This window comes from Brachyistius frenatus, unplaced genomic scaffold (genome assembly GCF_029030835.1).
Source record: "Brachyistius frenatus isolate BFR_SWC_R1_liver_20210118 unplaced genomic scaffold, ASM2903083v1 Contig_4, whole genome shotgun sequence".
In the NCBI taxonomy this organism is placed as follows: domain Eukaryota; kingdom Metazoa; phylum Chordata; class Actinopteri; family Embiotocidae; genus Brachyistius; species Brachyistius frenatus.
Genome location: NW_027210603.1, coordinates 9932704 through 9953355, shown reverse-complemented (window position 1 = coordinate 9953355; position 20652 = coordinate 9932704). Strand labels below are relative to the sequence as shown.

The 20652-nt window shown below is 38.1% G+C and overlaps 1 protein-coding gene across 3 annotated transcripts in view; it reads right to left on the bottom strand.

The window, feature by feature from the left end:
• cntn4 (contactin 4) overlaps positions 1 to 20652 on the bottom strand; it is a 149850-nt gene that overhangs the window by 77762 nt on the left and 51436 nt on the right. For all 3 annotated transcript variants that reach the window (XM_069714769.1, XM_069714760.1, XM_069714778.1), the window contains exon 4: positions 13764 to 13939. In XM_069714769.1, coding sequence (XP_069570870.1) covers positions 13764 to 13939 — 176 coding nt within the window. The remainder of the gene's footprint in view (positions 1 to 13763; positions 13940 to 20652) is intronic.

Sequence of the window (20652 nt, the reverse complement as noted above, 5' to 3'; positions counted from 1 at the left end):
ATGGTTCCATTTTCACCTCACCTTGGCATGAAAGTAAGGGGCTTTGCTTTAGCCACCACAATCCATGTGGTTAAGTTTATGACTGCTTGTCCAATCCTCGTTGTATGTTTGTGTACTTCTCATACCCAAGTGACGCAAAATGTTACACATACACAGTATCTTCTATTGGACTGATTGGCGTATCACATGCTTTTGCGTGAAAGAAAAAAAAGTCTCTAAATTTTTACATTATAGGGACAGATATTGAAAAAAACGTTTTAGAACGTCTTAGAATATGTGTTTTATATGTTAAGAGATTGAATGCAATTACATTTTCGGGAATTCCTGGATATGAGTTAAGTTTCCATTCTAAACATTTCCAGAAATTTGAAATTGAATAAAGAGAAATACAATGCAAATTTATTTGTGTTTCCTTCCAACTACTATTATCCAAATATTAGGTATTGGGGTTCATATAGATAAACAGCTGGTAGTTATTTCAGGTGTTATTAAACCATTGCAGAAGAAGAGGGTACGACAAGATTATGTAATTAAAAGAGCACTAGCATATTTTGCTGTTCCATTTTAGAAAAAGCTATTTATTTAGTCGGATCTCCATTGTTTCCAGACAGCTGTTTTTTTAAGAAAAAAATAAAATGCACATAAAACAGGTTGATGAAAACACACATATTGGTTGCCTCCCAGTGCTTAAGGACCAACTGCTTTGTGCTACACGACTGTCAGATCCAAGCACCACTTCCTACCTCGTAATATTATCAATATTATTTGTGTGGTTTCATTTCTTTTCCTGGACTTATTTCTTTTGACAGCATGTTGCTTGTAACAGAGGACATATATACCTCCTAAATAAATGCATACTTAAAAGAAATGACAAAATAAGGAGGACTATTACTGAACCCTGCACTAAAAATACTAAGTCCAGAATGAGCTAAATATGATTAAAAAAATAATGAAGGTTGAAATCAATAGTTACACACACCCACACTAATATGAGCCAAACAGCATTCTGCAGTCTCACTGCTAAGCGGAGAAGGGTTCCTGTGGCAGGTCACACATCAGGGGTTTTAATAGCTCTGGTGGTAATCAGGTTACCTTTCATTCATCATGCCCACCACCACTGAACATTACAAAGCTATTCCTGGTGTGGTTGTGACACCAAAAGTACTGTTAAACCAATCTAATTTTCTCTCGACAATTGATGGAAACAATAGCAGGTCATAACCACTTCCGACAATTGGCTGCACTAATGGTGGATAGAGCTTGGTAAATGTAATCCATACATCACATGGAGGCTTCATGTCTGCACTGATAACTGAAGTAGTGGAGGGATACGTATGTTCCCATGGGAACTACTTAAACCTGCCAGCTGTTAAGCAGTTTAATATAATAATGTACAAATACTTTAAATTAAGAGAAAACATAATTCAGTTACTACAAATTTAATTTAAATGGCAACATAATTAAATTACATTTTTAATTATCTGACTTTTTTAAATGTATTATTATCATGTATTATTAGTTTACTTACTTGTACTTTTTTTTTTTACTTGTATTTAGTTCGTACATTTAGCATAGCTGTTTTGAAGTCAAAGGTCAGCCATAAACATCATCATTTTATTGTAGAAATGCGCTAAAGATAGACCGTAAATTAATAGAATAAGACAGCTGATATAGTGTTGCAACTTTATCCATACATAGTCTCCAAAGTGGAATCATTAACCTTAATTAACCTTGCTCTATAATACGCAACGTATTGTCACATCAGTGCGAGCAGCGGTGCAGACACGATCACTCTCTTCGCAGACCTGCTTGTCGCAAAACTGCAACCATTCCACTTTCAAACGAGATTACTGATTAGTTCAGCTCCAAGTGATCTAAATGTAAAATTATTGGGCTCACTGATTTATGAAGAGGACTATAAGGTCAGTTAATATGTGTCATATTGGCTTCAGGGCAAGTCAATTAAGAAGCAGCCTTTAATTATTTCTTTAAACATAAATCTCTTCTTAACCCAGGAGCGCAGTTTAACTAATAGCTATTTGAGACTCTTAAGCCCTATTAGGAGAGCCATTCCTAATGTTTTTCTAAAGATTAATGCCAGATTTGGCCCTTCGGGGTCAATTGGATGTGTCTATTTCATGTAAAGACTATGCAAAAACTCTTAAACTAGAAAAAACAACAACGCATAATGCACTAATTACCTGGAACTAAGTCATTCATAATGTTTCAACAGAGTGCTGCATTTTAAGGTCTACTACTAGTTTTTGACAATACAGGTGCAGCATCTATAACATCCAGAGAAGCCTACCTTCCAATTTTGTTTGTTATGTTTGTTAGCAGATATGTATTGTGATGTTACTGAAGACCAACAAAATACAGCAAGGCTTTTCTTTTCTTTCCTCCTCTGTACCTCGAGGGTGTTTGCACCTCAGCTCAGTCAGGTACAGGAGCTGAGAAAAGCACCTCGGACAGCTCAAATTCCTTCCCGGTGTATACACACACAGAGGACACTATGGATTACTTCGCATTTTAAAAGTAAGTTGTCAAAACACACTTGTACGAGTGTACTGCTGAGGAAGTGAAACAACGTGGGGCTGAGGTTCATGTTGCCTCTTGCTCTGGCGGGGTGGCAACAGCACAACTAGCTGTGTTGGTGGAGAGAGCCCCGAGGAGCTGATCCTAACTGGTAGTGTTTGCATTCCAGTTGCCCACCGGCTGCAGCAGAAACTGAGTCACCGTGCTGCAGTGGGTTTTATTTTATCAAGGACTGTTGGTGTTTGGTGGAGGAGCATAGGTGCATGTCTGTGAACGACTCCAAACTTTGAGTGATAAGCTCACAGGAATGAGAGAAACGCTGCTGAATTTGTCCGACATGCCCCTCCTTTCCTTCTGAAAGCCTATGTAAATTCTTTCAACAATTAACAATCACGGGTAAAATTGATTTTACTGAGCTAACCTTATAATATGTAGGTTTTTAGACAGAAAATATATAAAGCTTTTCTGTTATATTGACATCAAACTTGACAGTAAAACAGACTTATTCGTCTTTTCTTGGCTTCAGTTTTGACTGATGTGTTTGCTTGATATGCACCGTCTGTTTTTTCCTTTCTTACCTGTCAGAAATCTCTCCACTGTATTTTGTATTTCATGTTGCTGTCTGAATCCTGAATCTTGGCAGCACTGGAAGTCTAAAAAACACTCTTGTTGGTTTCTTGTTTCTGCATGAAGCAGATTTATTCAACTTTACAACTTCACTCCACAGTTTTCACCCCAGTCATGTGCTCCCCCGTACAATGACTCCATAAGCCCCTCTTAGCCCCCCTAAGCTCTTTAACCTGGAGGATGCGGCATCCATGATTTCCAAAAATAATCTAAAATTTTGATTTGTCAGACCAGAGGACAGCTTTCCACTTCGCCTCAGTCCATCTTAAATTCCCTCAGGCCCAGAGAAAGTGGTGGCGTTTCTGGATCATTTTTTATATTTGGTTTGTTCTTTGCAGAGTAGAGTTTTAACCTGCATTTGTGAATGCAGTGATGAACTGTGTTCACAGACAATGTTTTTTTTTTAGAAGTTTTCCTTAGCTCAGACAATGATTTCCACTACAAAATTGTGTTTGTTTTTAATGAAGTGTCACCCGAGGGCCCCAAGATCACAGCCATCCAATAATGGTTTTCTTCCTTATCCCTCGTGTACATAGATTTCTCTGGATTCTCTGAATCTTTTAATTATATTATGTACCGTAGATGATGAAATCCCCAAATTCTTTGCAATTGTATGTTGATGAACATTATTCTTCAAGTTTTGCACTATTTTCCCATGCAGTCTTTCACAGAGTGATGAACCTCTCATCAGCTTCACTGTTGAGAGATGCTGCCTCTCTGAAATGTTATTTTTATACCCAATAATGTTACTGATCTGTTGCCAATTAACCTAATTAGTTGTGAGATGTTTGACCAGATGTTTCAACATTTGACATGCTGTCTTTGTTATTTGCAATTAAATATAGGTTTCATGGGATTTTTAAATCATTGTATTCTGTTGTTATTTACATTTTACACAGCATCCCAACTTCTTAACCTTGTAAACGTTGTAATCCTATTCCAGTCAAAATTATCTCATGCAGTTGCTAACACACACACACACACACAACCACAGGGTTTCCCTGACTCTCCCTGTCAATGTGCAATCCTGTCGCTGAGATTACCTGAGTATACCCATATAGATCACCTATGACTGAAGATGTGCGATCCTACTTACATTCTTACATGTCTATGGTACAGCCTCTTCAGCATCTTGCAGACCATAGACAAATTCAAAAAGGCTGTATCCTAGTCATGAGCTGACTAGGCCTGCTGTAAACCATCAATGCTACAAAGAGCTACACGTATCTGCTGCAATAAGGCCTTCATTATTTGTGCAATATTTAGTCATTCAAATCATAGGAGGATTGTGAAAAGTGTGATTATTTACATGCCGTCAAAGTGGGAAAGGAAGTGGCGGATTAAATTGTGGGATCAAACTGTGTGTGCGTATTTGGACACAAACAGGAGCCAGTGCAGACACAGTTTAATTTCCCAGATTAGCAATATTAACCATAAGCACTTTACAGTATTTTAATGTGCTGAAGGCTGTGCATTACCTTAAAGTCAAAGGATTGTAAATAATTTAACCTCTATTGTCTGACTGAATCTTTCGCCCTCGTGTGTCCTTAAATCCACTCATTTGATTTATGAACTTGTTTGTCCCTGGTCCTTACTGAAAAGACAACCTGTCGTCCCCACACCAGAATAATTAAGCATGTGAATGCAGTGGGTCAATTGATGGGATGACAAACTCCCTTTCTACAGTCATTTTTACACAAATCACTGTCACTTCCAAATTATATATCCGGGGCTGTGAAAAGCTGTCACCGAACACTGGCAGGTAGGTGACCAAGTGCTTAAAATGGAAACACAGAGAGAAAATGTCTGAAGATCTGAACAGAAGATGCTTTCTTGGAGGTTTATGATGTATGTAGAATTTCAATCTGGCCTCGATGCTTAAATTAGGTGATTTATTTTTATTGCTTCTTTTCTGTAGCTTTTGAAGGAACGCTGGCTGCCTGGTTATCTCTTAACTGTCACTCAAAGGTGATTAATGTTGTAGAAAGGCTAATTGACTTCCCTGTTGTCAGCAGGCTTTATCTCTGGCTGTTGTTGCTCATCAGAGATCACTGATGAAAGCTTGTAGCTGAAACATCTGCTCTACTTTTTATCACCTCTGCCCCCTTAGTTAAATGAATTATTTAGGCTGTGCATTTGTCCCTTTTTTACTCATGGAGGCACAGTACAGATACAAACACGAAGACAGTCCTTTCTTAATCAAACATGGCTTGAATTAATGAAAAAAATACAAAGTTTCTTTGGAAGGGGGGGTGGAGGGGTCTTGGCCACTCAAAAATGGCAACAGAAGCCTTTTCTTTGAATAACCCCACCACTTACTTTCATCTAAAGGCACGATAGAAGGTTAGATAAAAGCACCCAAGCCTTCCCAAAATACAGGCCTATAGAACAAAGTCAATAAAAGCAATAGACATCTGAGGTACTGAATTTATTCCCCCCCAAAAAAAGTCTTTTTGGCATTATTTTTGGTGGAGATCAAAGCTGCTGAGATTTATGAAGTGGTGATGTCTACTTCACTAAAGCCACTGATTGTCCCTGCCCACAGTGACAGACATGGCCTGGCCGGGCTGAAAGCCTGTTGTAATAGTGGCAAAATCCAGCAGCCCCGCCTTCCCCTTTACCCAACCTCCACCTCTAACCATCCACTCTCTGTTGCCAAAAAAGAGCAAAAGAAGCATTGTTGTTGGCTTTGGGAGAACATCGAAAAGCATACTTTACAACACAGTACAGCCGATGCAGGGGGGCTGGTTGTGCTGTTTGTGGGGCAGTGGTCTTGACCAAAGGTATGCTTTTTCTAAGCGTATACAGCTGTGTAAATGTTCAAAAGAAAGCATGAAAGCAGAGTTTGCCTGCAAGGAACATCTAAAATAACATATCCATTAAATTTGTCACATAAAAGAACAGTAGCAAACGCAAGTCCTTTCAAAATTTGATTTAAAAAAAATAAAATCACAGAATGGTGCTAATGTTTTCTACACAAAGGCCTCAGTGTAATCTTCAAAGAGGAAGTGGCTAACAAAGATTAATAGCCTAAGAATGAGTAAATGTGATGCCCCATCTAGATCCATTAGCATCAATTATTGCAAACCTGGGCTGGCATTACAAACAATGATCCAGATTAGGCTGATGATCACATCCTAGACATATGAGCTTCCCAAATGCCAGCACAACTTATTATATTCCAATACGCCTATCCAACCATGACCGTTAGATACATCACAACCTGCTACTCCGTAAGGATGTGTTGGGTGAAAAAAAATCATGTTGGAAGGATCTTCTTGCTCAACACTTGGACTGGCCACTGTTTAAACATTAAACAGAAATTAAGATGCAGGAGGAAGATGATTTTTGTCGATTTATTGTGCACTTAAATAAACCTTGGACACATTCATGAAGAATGGACAACAATGATGTGCAAACTCCACGTTCTTATAACCAAGTTATTTGTATAATTTAAATAGTCTAAATGAAGTACTTCAGTTATGTGGTTGCAGCTATTTATTAACAAGTGAAACCAGATACCAACAGTGTATAGCTCCTTTCATTTTCCATTCACTAAACTTGTAATTGGTTGCTAATAGCAGAATATTAATATGTATTTGTATTTCACTGTAGCCGCCAGCTATTGACACCTTTGCAGTTCTTTTCACTAGTTTGGAGATATTGTCATAAATAAAATATCAAAAATACTCAACTCACAAACTGAAACTGAGGCTGATATGATTGCCAAATTAGGCCCTCCTTCATTTTGTGATGCAGGCTTGTTGCCCACATAACCCTGATGTTGTCATCAGGGTTATTTTCTCAGAGTTGGCAAAGCTTGTATTGAAACGGAATATTTTAGACATAGATTTCCGCAGTCTAAGTGCTACTGATAATGACTGATAAACTAATTTGGATGTGTAAATTGGTGGACTCTTTCTTTAGCAACAATTTTCAATTTAGAAAGTGATGTAAAGCAGATAAGCGAGGCCAAGCAGATTGTGAGTATTCTTTCATTTGCTACAAGAATGTTAGTAGTTTAAATAAGCAGGGTCAATACCTTAACCCTCGTTTTGTCCTTGGATCAAAATGACCCGCAGCTGTGTTCAACCAAGTTCTATTTTATTTTCATATTTTTTGGGATCATTGGTGACAAGGAGGCTATGAGGGTTTCTTTAAAGAATGATGACCAATGATTCCAAAAAAATATGAAAATATAGAAATAAAATAGAACTTGGTTGAACACAGCTGCGGGTCATTTTGACAACACGAGGACAACACGAGGGTTAATACTATTTCTGGGGCTGGACTGTTAAATAAGTGAAGAGTAAATCCTGAACATGTTTGGTCACGTTTTGGCAGGTTTCAAGAGTGATATCTTGCTAGTATACAGCAGATAAAAAGTAAAAGCCAGAGTGCACCCATTAGCTATTTACACCTCATTAACTAAGTCAATATGCTCTCTCCACATTATCACAACAGCTGAGAGGAGTCCAAAGGAATTATTTGCATTTAAATGAGGTATTCATGTTTCCCCTTAAGGCTTTAAAGTCTACTCTGGCGACATCAGGAATTGTCACCCCTATATGCTCAGCAATATACTGCATGAGCTAGTCTGACACTGATGAGACACTAAGAAAGTGAAGATACGCTCCCAAGCTGGACCTTTTTGACATCTCTGCACGTGGAAACGTCAACACAGAATGAGCTCGTCATTGCATTCAAAGCACAGCCCTCTCAGTGCCACCCATATAAGAGGCCCACACTGTGATTCCAATATTGAATATACAGCCTGTTCATCAGTATGAATTATGGGTGTACATCTTTTACATAATCACGGATATAGAATCGATATACATACTAATCAAGGGCAGTGAGTATTGAGTGGGAGCGCCCACTGCCCATCAGTTTTCCTTGCCTCGGGAGGTAGACAGCCACAAGCTTTGCTAGGAGTACCACCATCCATCAAAAGTTTGTGACACGGAGAGCAAGGCTGAAGTATTTGGAGTTCCGCCAATTTCAAAGAATAACCTTGAAGGTGTCGCTGAGCCTGTAGACTAACAAATGTTAACTGAGGAATATCATTTTGCACAAGAGTTTCATTGTATTTTGTTATTGTTCAACTAAATACAAACAAAAAAATATGTTTGAGGATGGAGAGCACTGTTTAGCAAATATGAATTCATGGTGAATAATGTATTAAAAAAAAAGAAGAAGTGTGATTTAAGTTAGGACAGGTCTGAAGTAAAAATACACTCCAATTTCAAAACCCCTAATAATCCATTTTAGAAAGATTACTCACCTGGAACAAGATTAAGACACCACCGATACCTATTTAATTAAAAAGAAGGCAGAAATCCCTCAGACACAGAGGTAAATGACTGAATTAGAAGGCAGAGCATGCTCACTGAACAACATGCTTTCCTGAAAACAAGAGGTTCGTGCTCACAATGACTCACTATTAGGATTTCATAATAAATTTTAACATCAAATTCCAAATTAAATATCATTTGACCTTCACGCTGAGTCAAAACAATGAAATATGGCAGATAATGCATTGGATTGTTTTTGAGAAAATCATGGCTTATTGGGGTTTGCTATCACCTGCCTGTGCACTGGCAGCTTAACATAATCATGTCTTGAGTACATGCTAAAATGTATTTTAACAAGTGCAAAGTTCTCCAAACATTTCAGATCAGTTATCCCCTGCATGTACCAAAAACTGGGTGCTTTCCTTTAATGTAAGATTCCATCAACATCTCAAATATCACATGTAGCCTCAACACATACATCCCTTGATTGATTAAATGATTATTTACAAAGTTTATCAGCTTGTAAATATTTGCAACTCAATTGGTGAGTATGATATTAGTTCACCTTTATGTCAGTAATGCTGCTCATTTCATTTATTTGTATTATATAAAAAAAATGTCTATGTTGGTAAGAGATTTGTTTGGTCTCTTCCACTGAAAGCTACAGCAAAGGACAGCAGGGAAAACACATATAATAAATGTAATGAGGTTTGTTTCATTGTCCAAACTGAGGAAGCAGACTGAGCAAATGGTTTTCTCGAGTGCCGACTGGCACCAACACTGGAAGGTAGAACTGTTCTCAGACACACAATAGGGCTGCTGCTCCAATGTTGTTGGGTGCTGCTAGTTTCAGATTTAGGCATTCAGCTGCCTAAGCACACTTCCTCAAAAAACATTGCTCTTGATCATACTAGGCTAACTGTTAACATGTTTCTATTCTGCTTCTCTGAAAAAGAGTGAGTAGTAAAAGCTATAGAAAACATACAAAAGTAGACTTCAGTTAAATGTTTTGCCTGTGTTGTGTGTATAGTACATTTCAGGAGTGAGGAGTGGATCTGACTGAGAAACTAAATACTGTATGCCCACCTTTATGAATGCACCCCAGACATGTCAATCAAACCAGGCATGCCCCCAAACCTCCCTCCCTTTGAGGTCTAATATCTAATTAATCATGCAAATGTTTTCAGAAGACCACAAGAACAGTGATCAGAAGGAGTAAATTTAGCTACTGACACCATAATGTGTGAAAAGTGTATTGACTTTGCATTGCATGAGAGAAGTTGTTTTTTGAATGGGAGTCTATTGTAGCCAAATTGTACACTTTGAGTATAGTATTCTTATATATTTAATTTGATTGTGGGGTGGAGAGCCAAATACATGTGATGAGAAATATCGCACATATTTAAAAGTCACTATTCATAATAATAAATGTATATATATATATATATATATACATATATATATTCCTCCATCAGTTATATAAATCTGCCGAAAATCCTGCCCACATACTGTGGCATAGCACCATGTGAATTCCTGACCCCTAAAACCAAAATTGTAACAGTAAGAAGTGTCTTCCTGGTCAGTGCTGCAGTGATTTGGTCTGATTTCTGATACCGCCTGCCAATCATGAAGTGAGGAACATTAGATTCAAGGGGTCCATCTTTAAGATAGCTGAGATTGACTCATTCTGGTGCATGGAGGAAAATAATAGCTGGCAGAGTCACTGCAGATATAAGAAGCAGCTCCTCCACCGTCACTGTGCCACAACATAAAAAAAAAAAACACCTTTAAAACAAAAATGTTGTGCTTTTACTTGATTGTAGGGCAGGTTTTTGACTTTTTCAAAACATATTGTGTGGTTAAAAATTACATGTGTGGCAGCCTCTAAGCAAAGCTTTACGTTTTACGATGTGCAGGACTGACTGAAACTGAAAGAGTGCTCGATTAGAATCTCTCAGTCCAGAAGAACAGTCATTTGTGGCGGCAGTACGGTTTGAGGCATCAAATTCAATCCTGGGCCAGACTACAAATCTGTTCAGATTTTGCTTGTCTCTGCAAGCTCAGATAAACATTTGCCATGTGGTCAGGTGGCTGTTTATCGAAGGTGACAGCAGAATGATGTATGTATCACAAAGATCACACACTACCTACCTGTATTATTAAGGAATGACTCCCCATTCCTGCAACAAATCACTGTAGGACTGGTTAAAAAATGGGTTTCAATCTAATATCACAGCAAAATACTATATTGTCATATTATTATAATATTGCATACTAGGATATGAATAACCAGGTTTCTTATGTTCCATGTAAACACCTTGATCAAGAGCAAAACAAGGCACAAACCGGAAAACCAATGTGCATGTAAACGTAAATCTTACTCAAACGATAGTAAAAAGGGCATTCGTTGTGGAATATTTTCAGCTGTGAATCGATACACATTCCATACACTAATGAGTATTATCAGCAACAGGATGGTGTTTAAGGCAGCGCAATAGTGTGGCTTGATGATGTATTTTTAATACATTGCAGTTTCTGGACAACATTGGAGGTCTGTGACACAAAAGAATAACAAGACACGCTCCTTCTCAGTGATATGTGCTCTCAGATGCTCACTCCCTGCATCATGCCACACCCCAAGGAAAAAAAAAAAAAAATCAATTACAGGAAGTACATTCTCTCATGACGGTGTAGGATTAAATTAAAGATCTGACCATCTTTAAAGCTCTTAACTTTTGACCTTTCAGGTGTAACAGATGCGCCTTTTTTATGGTTACAAATGATTATTCCCATGTTGGCTCTGACAGCTGTAATTACCACGGGGTTGATTAGAGGTGTGAGCAGGTTCAAACTCAATTTTGTGTCAAAATCACAGTCAAAGTATGTGCAAAACTAATTACCAGCAAAAGGTCATGATCTTTTCCAGAGAGAAAAAGAACTGATGCTGAAACACCACCTCTTACACCTAAAGTGCGCCTGGTGTATGTTTGACTGGAAGTCTGGGTCGCAGCAGCAGGATGTCTCTCTCTCTCTCTCTCTCTCTCTCTCTCTCTCTCTCTCTCTCTCTCTCTCTCTCTCTCTATATATATATATATATATATATATATATATATATTATATAAAGAATTACATGACACTCTCCAGTAATACCAGTTGCCCTTTAAATTATTCGCTTGAACCTTCACCATTCAATCATGCTGTGGAGTTAATTAAGCTATACCACGAGTAATAAAGAAGATAGATGACACTTGGTCACACATGCACGACATGCCTTTATGACAACAACTGAAGGCTGGTAAGGTCAGAGCCCAACAATTGATGGAACTGTCATCCTATCATAGTGGAAATCCACCAGCAGAATCAAATCGTGGATTGACTTCCTACTGGTCCAGGAGACCAGACAAATGGCCTGAGACATATTGGTGGCCTTGTCCCCAAACGCTAAACCTAAAAATCTAATCTGAGGACGCGATCACTCACTTGCTGTTAATGTCATCATTTACGCCTGTCCAATAACTAGCACATACAGTATGCACTTATTGACTCTCTGCAGCTTTAGGAATATGAAGTCCAGAGGCTGTCAGCTAGACTCATCAAAATCTGTCAAACAATCTATATTTTTTCTGGTCAGAAATCCATATAAATGACTCATTAACAAAGCATGAATCTGCAACACGGCCGGTACTGACTTTTTTTTTTGTGACATTTTTATTTCTTATTTTTTTCAGGGGTGGGTGGGTGGCTGGGTGGGGTGGTGGTAAGCACCACTTATCGAATGAATACCTTGCAAATAAATATCACCAAGAAACCTGTGCCAAATGTGTTAGTTGATACATAATTCAAATACATATGCACAGAATGTGCAGGAAAATGCAACTTTACCTAAGCTTTCTATTATACCATTTTATTCCTCTACTCCGTTACTCTATTTAACTTTTTACAGTTTACAGATTTTACAGCTCAAAAAACAATGCATTTATAATTCAAATTACCAAACAGTATATAAAAACTGTCTCTATTTGGAACAGTGACAACTACTAGCTAATATAATCTAACACTCTTAAAGTTACTATTCTACCTAATAAATATTTCAACCTAATATCATGCCAAATCATCGAGTACATCCATCAGTCCACTACAGCATATTGTGTCAGTGTCATGTTTTGCCTCGCATTGGCATGGGAAGTAAGGTTCACCGTATCCCCAGTGGATTTATGGGTGTATTAAACGCTTAGTCGTGATAATGTGCTGACAATTTTTACTAGAAAAACACGTAAGTACATTTTGCTCTTATTAAATCTAATAATAGGTGAGGTATCACTACCTTATTATTAAGTTGCAATGCACTTTATAATCAATAAATAAATTTAACTGAATTTTATATGGTGATCATTAACAAACAATGACGTCTTTACTCTTACTGCAGTGTTACTTTGTTGTGGTGTTTCTGGCCAAATGGTAAATGCAAGTCCAATATTCAGTCTTCTTTTAGCTCTGGTTTGGGCTCCACCAATGAATTCAAGCTCAATATACAGACTATACAGCTCCATAAAGCCAAGGGGAGTTGGAGATTCAGTTGAATGTATACATTTGTTATTTAATAAAACACAGCATCACGTTGCATTTTTGTCCCTTGTCACGTACCCCTAAAATGTAGTGTACCATTCATTTTGAATGGCTCAAGTTTTCAAAAAAAAACAGCACTGCAGGACAGATGCTTTTCTAAAATCTGATTGGAAGATACAACAAAGACATTCCATCTGAAACCCAAAGATGATTGCCAGACAGATAAAGAAACAATAGTTGAAAATAACTAGTGTTTACCACACTTTGCAGCACTTTGAGTCATACAGGTAAACAGATTGTGGTGGTAACCTAAAACTATGTCAGACCGAAATCAAATTAAATATATTTTTGTAGCATGTTAAAGGCCTAACCATTAATCTGCATAGTATATTGTGTGTCTAAACCATGTTCTAAGTTGGATAGACATACACATTTTAGACTATCTCTCACATTGTCCCACAAAAACCTACTCTTTGCCCCACATTGGTTTGTTGGAATCTGGTTACCCTACATTGTTTTTTGCAGGCTGATGTTTGATCTGCAGCTATTACTAGTGTAATCTCCAGTCAGCACACACAGGGAGCTAATAGATCCCCAGAGAGATGTTTCCCCCTGTTGATCATGTCATCAAGCACAACTCACAATGTTATCCTCAGTTGCAACTGCTGTCTTTTTTTTTTTTTTTTTTTTTTTCCAGATGAAGCTTAGTTTGCTCAGAGAAAGACAGAAAAAAACACTCACATGCAAAGGTTAGACTGGCCTCTCGGCTAACGATGGTCCCGAAAGAGTTGGAGGCGAGGCACTGATACGTTCCAGCATCTTGGTCTTTGTTCAGATGGCTGATTCTGAGGTTGCCTCCAGAAAGGCTGTAGTGAGATCCAGATTTGGGACTGATTTCCGTGCTATTCAGTTTCCACCTAAACAAAAAAGGAGAAAAATGAACATGTAAATTGACAAATTAAGCACTATTCTGTGTAGACTGAGGCAATGGAAGTAATCCAGACTACAAGGAGAACGTGATTTGTACACTTAATTGTTTTTCTGGAGGAGAGGGCCCAGAAACCATGCCCTCCAGTTTAGTGTTAATCTAAGCAGCAATGAACCACTGTGGTGCCAAGGACTTGACTCTCTGAAAATAGATAGCATTGCAGGCCATCCATCTTGCCAGACCCCAGTCAAACTGCATAAAAGTCCTGTTTAATCATTATAGTGCGACAATTAAAACAAATGCCTGCAAGCTCGCCTCCACACTTGTGCATTCTACACCCGTCCACATGATTATCATTGGTGTTAGGGGGTGATCAACAGAGGGTATAATTCACTTAAAATGGCAACACACTCTCCAATCTCTCCACACAGATGTACCTTATAAAAAAGAAACACAGGTGGGAGGAAAATCAGTCATTTCCAGCCATAATTTACTTTAGAAAAAAAAAAAAAGAACTCACACGCTGTTGTTGTTATCAATGATGTATGACCATTGAAGCAATAAAAGCCTTTGCACAGATAAACAAGCATAAAAATAGCATTTTATATTGTATTGTAAAATGGACAATCTAGATTTGATTAGAGCCCAGGGTAATTCTGTGGCTGATTATTTATTTTAGGAAGTTAAAAATGTCCTTCTCCTTTGAATTTTTTTTTTTCTTTTGTCTGGATGATTTCAGGTTCAGGTGGGGAAAAAACCCTATTGTTTCATTTAGAAAATAAAGCAGCTTTGATGTGAAGAAAGGGGCTTTGCGAAAGCCTTTTTGTACTGTAGACATAAGTTGAGCAAAGCTGTTTGGTGCACTGCTATCTTAACTCTCCTTGTAATGCCAATTTGGTGCCTTTGAGGAAAAATAACCTTTCAGAGAAAACGCTGACAGCGCTGTTTCATTATTGTTATGGTATATGTTTGTAATATTACATCTTCTATAGTATAATATGCCAACATAGAATAGACTCGTTTGTTTATTATGTTGCGGAACATTTACTATGTTTAGTCCTATGGGCACTGACTCCTGCAGTGTAGGTGCAGGATTGTCATACAAGTAGGAGCTGATTACATAAAAAACTATGTCAGACTGTTTTGCTTACCAACCTACCCTCACTGATATGTCTCACAAATAGTAGCATATCTGTGGGCCGGGGTAGTGTTGCACTCTCAAAGCACCCCTCCAGGGTTGTTTTTTTCTTTTAATAGACAAAATTTGTAGTACAATGGTCTTTCATGGCCCTTCTCCAGTTCAGTCGTAAGTAAGTGCACACTCTCCAGAGCCTTATTACTACACACAATAGCGAAGAGCCCGAGGTGGGGGAGGGCGGGGTGGCTGAATTCTCACAGGAGTATAGCAGTGATTAATTTGCAGCACAAGTGGAACAAACAAAAATCAACATAAATATCTCAGCCGAGTCGCACCTTCGACTTGAACACCAGCGAAAAGTGGACAGAGGGGGGAGGAGGAAGTGCAGCTCAAAAAACCTCAGCACCGCACTCAGATAGTGGCTTCCTATGTTTCTGAAAAGGCCTCCCATCAAATATGAAAGCAGCCTTTTCACAGCCGTAATTGCTCGGAGAGTCGGCATTGTATGCACGGTGAAATGGTTTAATCGGTGACAGCTTGAAAACCAAATGTTGCAAAAGATTTTGTTTTGCCAGTTGTCAATTCAGTGCTTTCTCTGGGTCTTTTGACACACATTAGACTGGATAGCTAATTGAACCCTGGAAAATGTTTTGATGTATCTTAGTGAGCAATCATGTCCCATGCTAAAAAAGGAAGAATTTACCCAGTTGGAGGCAGATAGTTTGTGAATCCCTAAATGTACCATATTGTGGATGTGTGTGGTGGTTAAATGTGCTGGTAGTTAAAGATAATTGCTCACCCAAAGCTGCCATTTTTCTTTTGTGACGAATTATATGGCCTATGACAACCCTTGTCACTTTAAGCCAATTAGATAACAACTTAAAGCGGCCAAGTGACAGATATTTAACATACGTGAAATTTGAGCACACTGAACACCAGATAAATTGAGTGCAGTAATCAGAATTAAGCATTTTGAGAACTTTGAATCGCAAGATAGTGTTGCTGCATACCCACCGTTTGAGGTAGAGCAACAGATTCCACCAAAGTCAATTAAACTAGATTATTTAATAATTCTATTTACAATGATTTATGATAGCAAGCAGGCCATAACAGCAGCTCCATTTGTTAGGCACATGCTTTATCCAATCATGTAACAACAGGCCGTGTACACAATGGCATAATACCACACCATCTGGCTTATGAGGCTGTGAATGTTACGCGATCTGTTCCTTTTCTTAAGCCTAGTGCTTAAGAGTATTTAAAAAAATTAAAAAAAAACACTACTTGAACGCAACACCTCAGATAATTATTGTTTTTCAGTTTGATTCTAAATCCAAATAAGAGACATTTAATATGTAGAAGTGCATTATAAAAAAAAACTCAGTCAAAAGGAAGAAGAGGAGGGGAAAAAAAGTATGCGCTCGTCATGCATGAGTGATGGAACGATAAAGATTCAAATCAGCTTCCGAACTGGTAAATCAACTGGTGTTCTGAGGCTGCTCTCAACAGGACAGCTCCTTCAATTCTGGGACTTGTGAACTGTATTTATAAACCATGTTGTTTATGGATTTGATTCCCCTGTGGCTGTTTGTACATAGGTCAAGCTAAAAGATGACTGAGGGACAGGGCTGATGAGCATCGCAAAGCTATTTAAGCACAGTATTACGCTAAAACATGTAATACACCCATCCGTCCACTGCAATATACCGTGCCAGTCACTTTTTGCATCGCCTGTCGCTGTTAAAAGTACATGTATGTATGGCCAGGTTCAATGAAGGATGTCATGTGACAGAGATCCCATGATGACGTGATGGTAGAATAGATCAAACCCAGGACTTTCTCCCAGGAGTCCAGGGGTTGAGGTTGTCAGAAAGCAATGTGGATTTATTCTAAATACTTTCATAAAATGACTTATTTTAACCTAAACCGTCATCTTTTCCCAAGCCTCACCACATGTTTTTGTTGGTTGCTAAAGAGGCTGGTTGATGTTCAGGCCACTGGCATGCACACATAAATATATGTGTGTGTGTGTGTGTGTGTGTGTGTGTGTGTGTGTGTGTGTGTGTGTGTGTGTGTGTGTGTGTGTGTGTGTGTGTGTGTGTGTGTGTGTGTGTGTGTGTGTGTGTATATATATATATATATATATATATATATATATATGTATTTGTCTATTCTTGGTAGAGATCGGAAGATAAACTTAAGATGTACAACTGCAGTGTATTGAGATGGTTTTTGGTACTGACTTTCTTTTGGCTATCAAGACAAATAATGCAAATAAAACACTGGAAAAATGTAAAATATTGGACCTTTACAGCTAAGCATTTCTAACACAGTACTCAAGTAAGTTCTCAACGCTATGTAAGGATGTATACACTTCCATTTATAAAGCTGGACATTAGCTTGGTAATATGTAAAAGTAAGGAGAAGGGAGAAGGGAACTTAGAAGTAAATATGTGTAGCTCTTACGTTTTGTTGTGTACTTCTTTTGTAGTTTGTGCATTAGAGATGCAGCATTTTTATGTGTCTAACCTGTCGGAAAACTAATAAAGATTCAGCTGTTTGGTAAAGTATACTCCGTTATGGATTTGCTGATATTTCCAGTTATGTTCTGAGCTCTGTCATATTTGTGGCCTTATTTTAAACAGGAAGATGAGAGTGGAGTAAATATTTCCATCCAACTTTCCATTTTCCAAAATGTATTTGACCATTCACTTGAGGCCCTCGAATTGGATATTTATAAAACAATATTATTTTGTAATTTTTTTTAAATCTTGTTTTTTCTTCTTCTCGCATAGAAAGCTTCAAACTTTCACAGTTTACCTCTGTGTGACATGCAATTAACGACCTTTGAGCATGATTTAGCTCTTTGGGAGGCGGCAGCTGCTCTGACAGCGACCTTGAGAGGAAACAGCTGATTAGGTCATCCTTTAAACTGGCCCAGTCCCAAGTATTAAATGTACCAATCCGTCCAAATCTCACCCCAGTAATTTCAGTGAGCAAACATGATTGATTTGAACTTCTAATTGCCAGAGATGCTGCAACACAACACAACACAACACAACACCCTTTCAATAACCTAATGGTCCATGCGAGGAGGAAATAAAAGGGTTGAAAAACAGCTGATCTTTGAACTCTGCAGCAGGGAAAAGATGTTTGAGGTGGGTGCATGCAGAGTATAACACGTATTCTAAGGCCACAGATAGATTACACATGTTTCCAGAAGCAGGGGGTTGAAGGGAAAATCCAACACAAAATAGAATTCATGTAACACATTCCTATGATCCTGATCAGCTCAGGCTTGATTTGCGAGGATGAGTAAGTCTTTCCTAAAGCTAGAAACAACAGAGCCAAGACTCTCTTGCTGCTGCATCGGGAGACAAATCCTGGAGCGGTTTCATTCAGCCTGAATCTGAGGACGCAGTTACAATACCCAGCAGGATAATTCAGGACATGGACACTTTCTCTGCTCTGTGACTGTTCAAACTGCAGTAACGTAGAACACATTCGAAGAAGCTCCAAACACTTTCTGAGCCCATGAGAACCGAATCTAATTCACTGTCAGTGAACACAAGAGGAAGCTGCAAATCCATAATTCTGGATAACTTTGTATTTTTACTACACTATCGAGAATTTCATTGATTAAACTCAAACATAATGTGAACCTTGATGACAAACCTTCGACCTATTCTAGTTTCCATTTATATTCTTACGTCAAATAAATAAAATAACAATAAGATAAAAAAAAAATAATAATCTCTCTTCAAAATGACAGATTTTATGAGCTTAAATCCTGAATTGACACCACAGATGCGAGATGCATTTCAAATGTGAACATTTTGAGAACCAGCATATCATTTTAATTACTTTTTTTTTTTTAAACGTAATTGAATCACAGACTTATTACTCATTAAACTAAACTGATAATGTCCATGTCTACTCAACACTGCATAAACGCATTAGCAGAGGACAGCATGCGTCTTCTACAAACATAACAACCATGTCGTTCAGACATCTGTCTTTGTGACTACTGTTCCTTTTAGCTTTTATAGGGATTTATAGGGAGTGTATTATTGCATTGGAGTCAGTGACTGAGATGCTGGCTAAACCTGATAAATAAATTGTTCTAAATTTGTTCTTATTTGAGTGACTTTGCAAAATCAGCTGGCAGTATTATAGTGTTAGCTACTATCAGTTATTGTGTAAACTGTACCCATGAATACAGATAACCCAATTAATATTTGACACTAACAGTAAGTAAGAAAAATACCATTTGAGGCAAGATCCGATGTTAGCCTTTTAATGAGTTGTCATCATATGAATGTTTATCTTCATTAGACGAGTTTCTACTCTGACAAAAAGCGACCCCGTAGGTCTTATGTTCAAATAGCTTATAACAAACCACAGCTACGTTTTAAAGTGAAGTGAGCTCTACCAGGTATATAAACAACGACAATCTGGTGTCCTATAGAATTGACGCAATTCAGATGATGTCTATGAGTCCTCCTTGTTTGGAGAGTTGGTTTTGGTGGATGGTTGCATACAACAGTGGACTAGTGTGCAAGAGAACACGGTTCACTTCCCGTTTCCGCTTACGATTTGGGAAAGTATTCATGTTAAAAACTGCATATAGTGTTGCCGTGACAATGAAGGTTGCATAACTTCAAGGAAGTAGTAACTTTAACGCACAACATGTTTTAAATGATAATTTTAACCCACACCAATTTCTCTCCCTAACCCTTGTGTTTTTTGTTCCTAAAAGTTACCAGGGGTGCTAATTCAGAAAGCACTCCTATGGATCTTATTTGAGGGTAGAAACGACCATAAATGGCATAAATGTTGGATGACTTGTTGACATAACAGAAATTCCTCATTAAAAAATGTCTCACTCAGTGCATTATGTGTTCCCTGCTTTATCTGTATTTTATTATTCTTTATCATTTATAAAGAAAAGGGTAATCATCATTCCCTAAACAACTGGGCAGCTGTAGGTTTCAGAAAATGTTACTCAGACAGGTGTACTGTACATACAGTATTTGTTATAGACTATAGGGCGGCTGTGGCTCAGATGAAAAAGTGCATTGCCCACGAATCATAAGGTTGGTAGTTCCATTCCTGGTTCCTCCTGGTCCACATACCTAAGTGTCCTTAGGTAAGTGTCGTTATTCCGGATGGCAGGGGAGCACCTTTCATGGCAGCGCTATCCCCATTGGTGTGTGAGTGTATGAATGAGTGGGGAATGTAAAAATTTCCCTCTGAGGGTTTAATAAAGTATATATCTATCTATCTCTATCTAAACATTCTAAAGGGTTTTGTAGACCGCTGTAGCTGCGGATTGGAAAACATTCCGTGCACTTGAACATATTCCAAACAGCACTATGGCTTTGTAGAATTAACTCGAAAGAAACTAAATGTTCGTTATAATGAAGGAACATGTCACATAATGCAGCAGTGTGGCTCAGTGGTGTGTTTTTAATATTAATTCATTAATTTTGATTAACTACGGAGCTCAAAGACACAGGACTAAGATACATAAGGCTTTGTATACAGACTAACCTACTAACAAT